The 12062-nt window shown below is 35.7% G+C and overlaps 1 protein-coding gene across 2 annotated transcripts; it reads left to right on the top strand.

The window, feature by feature from the left end:
- Positions 1–5896: 5896 nt before the first annotated feature.
- On the top strand, positions 5897–8258 carry cxcr3.2 (chemokine (C-X-C motif) receptor 3, tandem duplicate 2). Of its 2 annotated transcripts, none has more exons than XM_016524149.1 (3): positions 5897–5934; positions 6716–6843; positions 6922–8258. In XM_016524149.1, exons 2-3 carry the CDS (start codon positions 6808–6810, stop codon positions 8032–8034), a joined length of 1149 nt encoding a protein of 382 aa, XP_016379635.1. In that variant the 5' UTR covers positions 5897–5934; positions 6716–6807; the 3' UTR covers positions 8035–8258. The 2 variants fall into 2 exon arrangements, with proteins under 2 accessions (XP_016379635.1, XP_016379636.1); XM_016524150.1 differs by having other exon boundaries at positions 5915–5934; positions 6733–6843.
- The last annotated feature ends 3804 nt before the right edge of the window (positions 8259–12062 follow it).

The raw sequence follows: 12062 nt of genomic DNA, 5'->3' as shown, positions 1-12062 counted from the left end.
ATATCAAAAACTTTAGGAGTCAGCTGTCCACGGCTGTCCTTAAGATATCAGCACAATAACACACTCAGCAAAATATCATCTAATTATCATTATCGATAAAATCTCAGAAAATATTGAAATATATTTTTGTCAATATCGCACACCCCTAATATATTTAATGTTTTGTTTAGAAAAAAATTTAAATAAATATAAGGTCCCTTTTTTCCACTTGAGCCCCTGCCCCTCAAAATGTATGTGCACGTCCCTGATCACTATTACTGTTACATTAGCTTAAGCAAAATGGATTTGCATTCATAAATGAATCTCCCTGCTTCATACACACACACACACACACACACACACTCACTCACAGATTCCACATTCGTCACAACAGTCGCAGACATCAGAGCTCCAGTGAGAGACAGTGTAGCTGGTTACAGTCATTTGAGGCTGGGAAGTCATTGCTTCTGTTTGATATGACATCACTGAGTGACAAAAGACATATAGCAAAAGGTACAATGTAATGATTTACAATTATAACTTACACTTTTAAGTTGTTGCTAAAAATACAGTAATATTGTCTTGCTGTGATTATAAAAACTAATTTATCATTTGATGGCTGTTATATCAAAGAGAGATATTTTAATTGGTTAAATAAGTATTAATTAGTGCAAAACATAAATGTCATTTCTAAGCAATAGAGAGAATGGTTAAAATGAGATCTTCTCTCTCTCACCTGTTTCTTTGGGGAGGCTTCCTGTTATTATGTCTCACTTCCTTAGGAATGACGTTCTCCCTGCTTCATACACACACACACACACACACACACTCACTCACAGATTCCACATTCGTCACAACAGTCGCAGACATCAGAGCTCCAGTGAGAGACAGTGTAGCTGGTTACAGTCATTTGAGGCTGGGAAGTCATTGCTTCTGTTTGATATGACATCACTGAGTGACAAAAGACATATAGCAAAAGGTACAATGTAATGATTTACAATTATAACTTACACTTTTAAGTTGTTGCTAAAAATACAGTAATATTGTCTTGCTGTGATTATAAAAACTAATTTATCATTTGATGGCTGTTATATCAAAGAGAGATATTTTAATTGGTTAAATAAGTATTAATTAGTGCAAAACATAAATGTCATTTCTAAGCAATAGAGAGAATGGTTAAAATGAGATCTTCTCTCTCTCACCTGTTTCTTTGGGGAGGCTTCCTGTTATTATGTCTCACTTCCTTAGGAATGACGTTCAATTTCTGATAGATCTAAGTGAAGTTGGAAATCACCTCAAGCTTGACGAAGGGGAGGAGAAACTTTACTAGTGGTGAGTGGTCTATGTGACCTGTAAACTAAAGGTTGAAATGTTTGATTTGGGGGCGAGGAGTTTTGCTCTATTTTAGGTCTCCACACCCTTCCATTATGACAATATGTTATCTACAACTTTTAAAACATTTAGAAAAGTACTTTGTTTTACCTGCATGAACATTGGCCTTTTTAGCAGATGCAGCAGTGATCACCAAAATACATTTCATTGTCATTTGAGGTATTATCCTGAAGCTGATGTTAGAAATATATGGAAGCCCATTTCTGCCACATAAGAAAAAAAAATCATGCTTTGGTAAATGATAATTACTACACATACCAAAATTATGAAATGGAAAACCAAATTATAAGATAAAAAGTCAAAATTGTTAGTTAAAAAAGTCATTATTATGTCAAAAACTTTTTATCTAACAATTACTACTGTCTTAATTATGACTTTTTATTTGGTCATTTCGACTTCTCTCATCATTTAAATTTCTGCAAATTATTCAGTTGCTAAATAGTGGTTGTCTGCAATATGATTCCGGCATGCAGATCCACACTTGCTTTGGTGTCTACACTGCTATGAATTGTTGTTATTGTCAGACTCTGTTCCGTGTTTTGTGGTTGTTTTCCTCATGTGCCTTCCTTTCCCATGTTTAATTTGTCCCAGGTGTTTCCCATGATGTTTCATTGCTCCCAGGTGTGTCTCGTCATCCCCTCCTCCTGTGTGTATAAATAGTGTTCCCTGTGTGTGCTCCAGCGTCCGGTATTGTTTGTGTCTACAGTGCTACGTGTGATTCCCCGTGAAGATGAATAAATTCCTTGGTTTCTGTACTCTTGGTCTCCTCATTCCTTGCTCCATGTTCCCGCACCGTAGCAGATCATGACAGTTATTGTGCTATGTTTTGATAAGTTTGTTGGCATATATGACCGATTTTATGCACAAGAAAATTACTTGATTTGCTCATTCAAGCAGAAAAACAATTTTTGCTAACGTAACCCAACATAAAGAAGATCAGAGAATGAATTTCATTTACAAATAATGTATGAAAATTTGCATACTTTTACACCTGACATGGTGTTTCTATTTTTTCTCTGATTTTAGTCTGTCTTTGAGTCCTAAGCTATAATGCATTGAGTCAATGTAGAGTTGGATGTTTCAGCATACCTGGTTGAAAAAGTCACTGTTAACCTCTGAACTGCACCAAACCTTCAAAGATACAATCCTGTTAACCCTTTTTGAGCAAAAAAAAAATAGCTGTAACTTTTAGACGTTGATTTGCAGGCCTAACCATGTTCTCTTTCAAAGGCATTACTTTAAATGTAACTGGCCACAAGAATCATATTCGAACAAAACACTATAGTAACAGAAAAGGGAAGCTCAGATATACTGGAATGTGACTAGTGTATTGTTTGCACAATTTTTAGACAGGTTTCTAGGGAAGAAAACTTGACACTGGTACCTACAGTCAAAGCCACAAGTCTGACCATGTTCTGGTTGAAATCTGAGAATGATATACCAAAATCAAAGTGTGATAGTGTTTTCTTAGGCTAAGTCTTGGTGTATTTTCTTTAAAAAAAAAAAAAAAATGTCATTACTTGGGAGTGTTGAGGTGCATACATATGAGCACAGTATACACAAAGAGTTAAATAATGTGTTAGACCAGTTAAAATCTGCATGAATAGGATGCTGATAATTAAAGTTTTTCTTACGTTATTAAAACAGATGTGCCACATCTTCAGACATCTAAAAGCAGCTGAGGATAAAGGTAAGTTAAAAAACGGCTTACGGTTTCATAATAGTGCAGCGAATCTGTTGAGCTGTTTGACTTCATTGTTTACACATTAGGGCATGTCTCTGGTTTTCTTATCCAATGTATTGCACTGCTGTAACATTTATTCATTCTTTATAATATGTTTAATTTGTATAGCGCCTTTCCCAAGCTCAAGGACACTGTACAAAAGCAGTAACACAATAGACAGTCGATTCACATAATCATAAACAGTCATTTCACAATCAATTAATCAAATTAAGTGGACAGTGGACATTTGCCCAGTCCGGGGATAGACATGATTGCAGTTGCATATCATGGTACAATTATGTACTGGAAACAGAGATACATAATAAGTAACAACAGAAAAAGGAATATTACATATAGATACTCTGCTGTATTTTTGTATTTAAAGCACCATATTTAGTCCTATATGTGAAAAGAAGAAATATTACATATGCATACTTAACTGTGTGTTTTTGTTTTACGTAACATAGATTTAAATGAATATTTCAAGTCTATTGTGCAAGTTCTACAGTCAGTTCCTTATTCTGGTCCCTGTAGCCACACACAGACGTGTGTAGGCCACATGATTTCACAATGCCTGAAGATAATATGTTGCACAACTCTATTGTCAAAATCACACTCCACAGTTTCAAACGTATTGGATATGGTTCAAGTAACGGATCTGAAACACAACCCTTGTTTCATTAGCATTAGAAACAAGAAGCTCTGAGTGCAGTTACATGAGCAACTGTTAAAATGTAGAGCTGTGTGGACATTTCTGTATTTTAACTGTATTTAATCTGTGATGCAGAATTTAATGACATTAACAAAATAAAAAAAGTAAATAATAAAGTATAAAGGATTTAAAAATGTTCTTGAGTTGCTTGGACTATATGTCAAAAGAGGGTCACTTGAATAAATATATTAACATATTTGCATGGGTAAGTGGAAATATAGAGCAAATGTCCATCTACTCATATTTTGCTGTGATAAATGATGTTAATCTTCCACAGGTTACAGCTGGACTTGAAACATACCGTTCAGACAAAAAGAGAGAATACTGCTTCTCTGTGGTGGACAGAATCATTGCAGGTCACAAATTATTCTGTCATTGTTGTCATTGGTTGATTTGTGATCAGTCATCAATAAACCTAATGAATAATATTAAGTAAGCTAAAGTTATCAACTTGAAACTGTCTATTAATAAACTGTATAAGTAGTCAGTCATTTGTCTAAAGACTTGAGCTACATATCTTTACCACAATCCAGGAGACACATTGTTATGAATAGATTTGTGAATAAATATTTCAGGTCATATCTACAAGTGGACTTGGTTAAATTAATGTCTGTATATTTTGAGACACAAAAACACTGCTCTGGTTTTACACATTGATCTATATACAGTAGACATTGGGAACTTGTAACTGAATCTAAACCACAATTTGCAAAAAAAATCAAATTGAACATGAATAAGAATCAAGCACTATAAAGAATATGGTTGTACCATGCAGTCATTGCTCAATACATAATTCTCACTTTGGAGTTAAAATACTTACTTCTGATAAGCATACTATATTTTTAAAGGTTTCATGAACCGAGAAACCTAAATTCCCTTGATCTTTTCACATATACAAGGTCATTGTACTATAAAAACATCCTGTAAGTTTCAGAACTCAAAACTTTCTCATTAGTCTAAAAACAGCTACTCACTCAAACAGATCATTTGATATGAGTATTTATGCAGTTTTAGCCTAAATCACAGCAGCGTCCATCTATGAGGAATGTAGGCTGTCAAACATACACAAGCCAGTCATAGCAGTGGGCATTTACTTCTGAGTCTACAATCCACCACGCCTATTTGTTCTGATGAGGGGGGTTAAAAACAGGACAGAAAATAGCATATTACTTCTAAATTATGTTTTTGATGTAAAAAAAAAAAATCTTGATATATTATAAGTGGACCTCAGAGAACTACAAAATAAAAAAACAGAGGCAGTTCATGACACCTTTAAAGTTTTTGTTTGAAATAAAGATCATAGCCTCTTTACAGTAAAATCTGGCTGTGGTTCTTTTGAATTTTTATTAGTGAGGCCAGATAGGATGTGGTTACATTTCTGAGAAGGTGTCAACACACATTAGAGCTGTTCTTTGACAATTAAAGCAATATGTATGTCACAGTACCTTTACTGGCTTTTTCCCCAAGTTATATTTTTGGCCTTATATTGCATAGAGCAAGATAAAAGTAAGAGAGAACAGAACATTGAGCTGGGACTCAAATGTCTGAATGCTGCCACAAGACTATGGCTCCAATGGTTTGATGTAAATTAAAATCTTCTGAAACCAGATTATTAGTGTTGTTGTTTAAAACTGACCATACCCAAATCAAAAATACTGCAAATATAAATAAATTAAAATGGACTAGTCTTATGTGTCAACCTTTTGTTGAGATAACCCTCACAAATATAATGGTCTTGCATGTTAGTTTGGTCAGAAATGATCAAATGTAAATAGTCTAAACAACAGATCATCATGTATCACTAATTTGTTTAGAACAGACTGAGGTTATTGGCTTCCTGTCTATCAACAGGAAAGATGAATCACAATATCATTAGATTAAAAATGAGATCAAACAGACTTGAGCAGTAAAAGAGAAGATATTTTGATCAAAATCGCTTCTCCTTAGTTTTACAAGCACCTTTTAATGCGATGTGTGATGTTGAAAATATTTCCAGTAAGAGTATGTTTTGTGGAGAGAGCAAAAAGGGAAGAGAGAGAAAAAAGTCAGGAAGCACTAAGATAAATGTGTTTCCTGAACAAATTCAGTTACAATCAGACCATCTGCACAGACAGCACAGAGAGAACAGGTACAAGACTTTGATTTTTACTTCTACTGTACTCTAATATTTAATGTTAGCCCTTTATATAACTATGATACTTCTTTAAAAAATAGATTATTTAGACTATAGACTTTTTCTGAAAATATTAGAAATATGTGTAATTATAATTAACCAGACTTTAAACAGTTTGACTGCAGTGTGAAAATATATTGGTTTTGAAATTAATTACAACAAATGAGAATATTCTCTCTATTTTACATTCAATCTAAAGTTACTGCAAGTAATAATAATTCCGTGTCTTTTCTCAATGATTTTACTAGTAACAACACCACATCCATCAAAATAATTAAAATATATGGTAATGGCAGATAATGGTGAAACTATTTATTATTATTATTATTATTATTATTATTATTATTTTATGTTTGATTGTATATGCCAAACTTATGCAATGCTAATTCTTAGTACTTTCAGTTCCCTCTAGTTGTACTTTACTATTCCCACTTTTGCCCCAAGAACCCTTTATAAATTACCCTAAAAAAGTATAAGATTTAATTTCACACACTTTCAGATCTGACAACCAACTTTGCTTGATGTTGTAAAGGTGTTTTCGAGAAATTTTTTGAATATGTCTGTTCTCAGCAAATTGGGGATTTCAAAAACATGTTTTTGTCTAAATTTATCAAATGAGTGCAGTTTTATTTCCCTGTGGACGAAGCCTCCAGTTCTCCTTTGCAATGGTTGTATGAGTAGGATTCAGTTTCTGTGGTCTGACGTCTTGCTCTCTTTCCCTCTGTTTTTCTGTAAGAAAGGAGAGACGTATAGACAAGACGACGCGAGAGACGAGTGCATCTCGTGCCCACTATTTTACTTGTATGTCTCACTTCTCTGAAGCTCATCATGAAGGACACCACATCAGCTGCAGAGTTCTTAGAGGTGAGTGTTAAGGCAGTACTAAAAAAACAGAAGTTAACAATCTGATTTAACAGAATATTGTCCTTTGCTCTGTTTCAGTACACAGATTATGACTACCCAAACACTTCTTACTATGATGACAATGGACATGAGGATGACACTGCTGCTGCCCCCTGCAGTCTGAGGGAAACATGGGACATTCTTGGTCGCTTTGCCCCCGTGGCTTACATCCTAGTCTTTATCTTGGCACTAGTGGGTAACATCCTGGTTCTGTGCGTGATCCGCCGCTATCGGCAGTCTCGACACAGCCCCTGCTCCTTCTCACTGACAGACACTTTCCTGCTCCATTTGGCCATCTCTGACCTCCTACTGGCTATAACTTTGCCGTTTTTCGCCGTCGAGTGGATCAATGAGTGGGTCTTCGGTGTATTCATGTGTAAAATAGCTGGAGCGTTGTTCTCGCTAAACGTCTATTGTGGAGTGCTTTTCCTGGCCTGCATCAGTTTTGACCGATACCTGGCTATCGTACATGCCATCAACATCAGCTGGAGACGCAAGACCTGCCACGCTCAGCTGGCCTGTGCCACCATCTGGGGAGTCTGCCTGGGACTGGCGATGGTGGATGTGTACTACCGCAATGTGGTGAATGTATACGGCATAAATCGGTTGATGTGCCACATAGATTTTTCTCAAGAGAACAGCCAGCAATGGCAGATCGGCATGCAGCTGGTTAGCATGATTATTGGATTCATACTTCCCCTACTGGTCATGCTGTATTGCTACCTTCGCATTTTCAAAGCACTCTGCCACGCCACGCGTAGGCAGAAACGGCGCTCGCTGAGGCTCATCATCTCATTGGTCATTGTTTTTGTAGTCAGTTGGGCGCCTTATAATGCCTTGCGGATGACCGACAGCTTGCAGATGCTTGGGGTCATTGTCAAAACCTGCGCGCTCAACAAGGTGCTAGATGTGGGCACTTTTGTGACAGAAAGCCTGGGGTTGGCGCATTGTGCTTTAAATCCACTACTCTATGGCCTTGTGGGGGTAAAGTTCCGTCGTGAGCTCGCCCATATGTGCAAGGCTGCTCTAGGACCCCAGGGGAGCCTCGGATTAGCAGGATGGGCAAACAGTCGGGGATCAACCCGCAGGCCTACTGGATCATTCAGCTCGGTGGAGAGTGAGAATACCTCATACTTCTCTGTCATGGCCTGAAAAGAGTGCAAATGACATGAACAAGAGTGCAAGAAAAGAAGTGACGGTTGTTTTTATCTGGAATTGGGAAGAAACCACAATTTCAGTTTGTGTGGTCTGAGAGATATTAAAACTTTTTCATCTTCTTTTTTTTGAAACAAGGCATTTTCTAACGCAGTCTTAACATCTATTCTGTTGGAGGAGGAGACTTTGTCATCAATTTTCTGTTGTTATTATTAAAGATCTACCTGCATGTTTTTAAATATGAAGGAGAATATCCAAAAATTAACCAATTTCTTTCCAATTTTGCTGCATTTTAGCTATAGGCTCTATATAGCTATATATTCATATTTTATATCTTTTATATTTTCCAAACATTACATGCTGATTTCAGAAAAATGCTGTAGAATTTTTTTCATCAACAATTCTGCCTTTGTGGCAGCTGTAATCGTGACAATCATCCGTTGAGTTGTCTGGGTCTGGTGTCACAAACAGGAACTGAAAACAGACACCACATCCACTTTCTTTACTTTTCTTTTTTATAAATACTCTTCATAAATAATGCTGTAACATCAAATTAAGTTTTGTTTATCATTTTATTAATCTGTTGTTTGATATTTTAAGTAGATGACATAATATAATGCATAACACATCACATACAGTACATAATAGATATGAACATGACAGGATGCTTTCTCCTAATGTAATTTTTGTAAAACGTTTCTATTGTTATTTTTGTGAGTTCTGTGTTGCCACCTCTGATAAAGTGTAGATTCCATTAAACTTGTAATATAGGTTTGTGTGAGTCACTTTTTTATTACTCTTCCTCAGCTCTAGACTACGGAGGATGTGACACTCTGAAGATATATTTTAATTCTTAGAATGACAGCCACAAAGGAAACCCAGAGCAAAAGGTGTAATTGCTTTTGTTTCATCTCTATTGAAATTACTTGTTTCAATTTCTTGTTTCACCTCTATTTTCATCTGTATTAAAATTACTTGAAGATCTATTTTTTTTTTTTGAACAATATATTTATTACTTTTTTCAGTTTGCATATTACAGCAGATTACACCGTAAGTAACAATCATGTAAACACAGCAAACATTTTACACCAAATTCTCCCTCCCATCAGAAGATATTTGGAGAAAAAAAAACGGGTCTTTGGAATGCCATATTTGGTTGATATTTCTGCAAAGGACATAAATATTTCATCCTCATTGTACATGTCTTGCACTTTCCTTAACCCTTTTTCAGCCCATATCCGAAATCCTGCATCACATTTCCCTGGTTTAAAATTAACATTACCCCAAATAGGACTGAAACGTGACCAGGAGGGGTTTATGTTCAAATATTTACAAGAATCAAACCAAATACTTGAAGATTTATTTTATTCTGAGAATGACAGCCACAAAGGAAACCCAACGGTATAATCGCCTTTGTTCATCTCTTAAAAATACCTCTCTAAAAATACTTTTCTAAAAATTCAAATAGTTCTCTTTCAGAAAGCATTTTGGAAGTGTTTGTATTTATTAATGCTACAGTTTTCCACAAATAAATACATTTAAATTTTTTAATTCAGATCTTTTCTGCAGTGAAATTCTGACGTTAGTGTTGGTAACAATGATAATATAAAAAGTGTACTTGCAACTTCAGAGCATGCTCTTTTAGCAGAAAGGCAGCCTGGGGGTCAGGAAATGTGAGTCAGACTGGAACTCTTATGACCCGCATAAGCACCACACCTAGCATTTGCTGAGCCTGAGCTCTGAAGGTATACAGTGCCTTGCGAAAATATTCATACCCCTTGTTACGTTATGATGTTTTTTGTGTTTCTATAATATTTGTATTCTGTTGGATGTTTTCTGTCTGAGTTTCAGATCGCTGCTGATTTACTAGGAGTGCTGCCGTCTATCAGCGGTAATTGGTGTGATCAGCTGGCAGTCCTTTTAAAACGCCACTTCCGCTCTTCAGAAGTCGGCGGTGTGACTTCGGGCCGGTCGCACTGATCCAGACTCCCTGTTAGCCGCCAGACCAAGATGTGTTGTTAGTGTTTCTTTTGATTGTTTGGTTATTTTGAAATGTGGTAGTAATGTAGGAGAGACCTGCCCTTTTGTTTAAATCTCATTTCTACTATGTTTTTTTGGTTAAGAGTAGATAGGTTAGGTTTATTGTATTTATTTTCTTTTTCTTTGTGACAGGTTATTTATATTGTTTTATTTTATTAGTTTGGTTTTGTTTGTTATTTTGGGCCTTGGGTCTCTCTGACGAAAAATACCACTTTATTATTCATATCTATTTATTTATTTTAATAATTCGTCATTTAGACGAATTATTTTTGCTCTTGTTATTTCTTTGTTTGGACTGTGGGTCCCTTAATGAATCCTATCAATTGGTGGCTGCGTTTTCCTTGGTCATGTACAATAAAGCTACTTCATACTTTATTGTGTTTTCTTTGGTTCTTTCTTTTTGGTCTGGCAGCCTGCTGGAAGCCTTTTGTTCCTTTCCTTTCCTTTTATTCATTTATTGCGTCTTACCCCTAGCGGACGTAATACCCCTTCATTTTTTTCACATTTTGCCAAGTTGCTGCCTTAGGCTAAACTGCTTTAAATTACTTTTTTCCCACATCAATCTACACTCCATACACCATAATGGTAAAGCAAAAAACAGGTTTTTAACATCTTTGCAAATTTTTTAAAAATAAAAAACTTAAATGATTCCATTGCATAAGTATTCATACCTGGGACAGTTGAAATTTAGCTCAGGAGCATTCAAATTGCTTGTAGATGTTACTACACTTCGAGTGAAGTTAACCTGTGGCAAATTCAATTGAATGGGGATGATTTGGAAAGGCACACACATCTTAATAAAAGAAAATAACTGAAATAATAAGGGCACAAGTATAGATCTGGAACTTCTTTAAGTCTGTCTAAATATAATTTAGTAATTGCAATGTGTTCTGATCCATATCCTTTCCTTAGGAAGGTGTGCTAGACACTGATTAATGTAACATAAAAATACTATACATATTTATATATTTTGCTATTGTATTGTGGAGTGACACTTTCATAAACTTTTCTATACCCCTCTGATTATATAATGGTAAATGTTACAATATCATAGCACAACAACAGTGATAAGCATTAATGATAAGCCTAATACTCACAATAAAAATAATAAGGTCATATAGATCATAACACAGTCTCGGAGGTAAGAAAGTGATTATCCTTCACCTGAAATGTTTGTCTTTTCATCCTGAAATGCGAGGCAAATGTTGGATCACAATAATTAGGAACCACAGTTTCCACAAATCCCTTCATTTGATTGGGATGTGCTTTTTTATTCTGGAGGGCAAGGGCAATGACTGTACCACCGAGCGTATTTTGCAGTATTAAACACGTATTTATACAGATTTCATCAGGCTCCGAAAATTCTTAAAAAAACCCCCTAGAAGAAAAGCTCAATGCACCAAAATATTGAGATAGCCTTAATGAAAACCCAGTCCAGAGCATTCAGAACCTCAGACTGGGCAGAAGGTTTACTTTCCAACAGGACAATGAACCTAAGCACACAGCAAAGAGTGGCTTATAGACAACTCTGTGAATGTCCTTGAGTGACCCAGACAGAGCCTGAGCTTGAACCCAATCAAATATTTCTGGAGAAACCTGAAAATGTGCATCTGCCCCCATCCAACCTGACAGAGCTTGAGAGGTGAAGAGGTGAGGAGAAGAATGGCAGAAAATTGCCAAATGATGATGATCAAAGCTTGTCGCATTAAACAAAAAAGACTTGAGACTGTAAAGGTGCTTCAGCTAAATATTTAGTGAATACTTATGCAATATACTTATTTCAGTTTTTTTATTTTTAATACATTTACGAAGTTGTGACAATTCTGTTTTTGCTTTGTCAGTATGGTGTATGGAGTGTAGATTGATGTGGAAAAAAAGTAATTTAAAGCAGTTTAACATAAGGCAGCAACATAATAAAACGTGGAAAAAATGAATACTTTCGCAAGGCACTGTATATATATACAGTGCCTTGCGAAAGTATTCAT

This window comes from Sinocyclocheilus rhinocerous, unplaced genomic scaffold (genome assembly GCF_001515625.1).
Source record: "Sinocyclocheilus rhinocerous isolate Xijiao unplaced genomic scaffold, SAMN03320098_v1.1 scaffold1622, whole genome shotgun sequence".
Taxonomy (NCBI): Eukaryota; Metazoa; Chordata; class Actinopteri; order Cypriniformes; family Cyprinidae; genus Sinocyclocheilus; species Sinocyclocheilus rhinocerous.
This window is presented reverse-complemented; position numbering and strand designations above follow the sequence as displayed.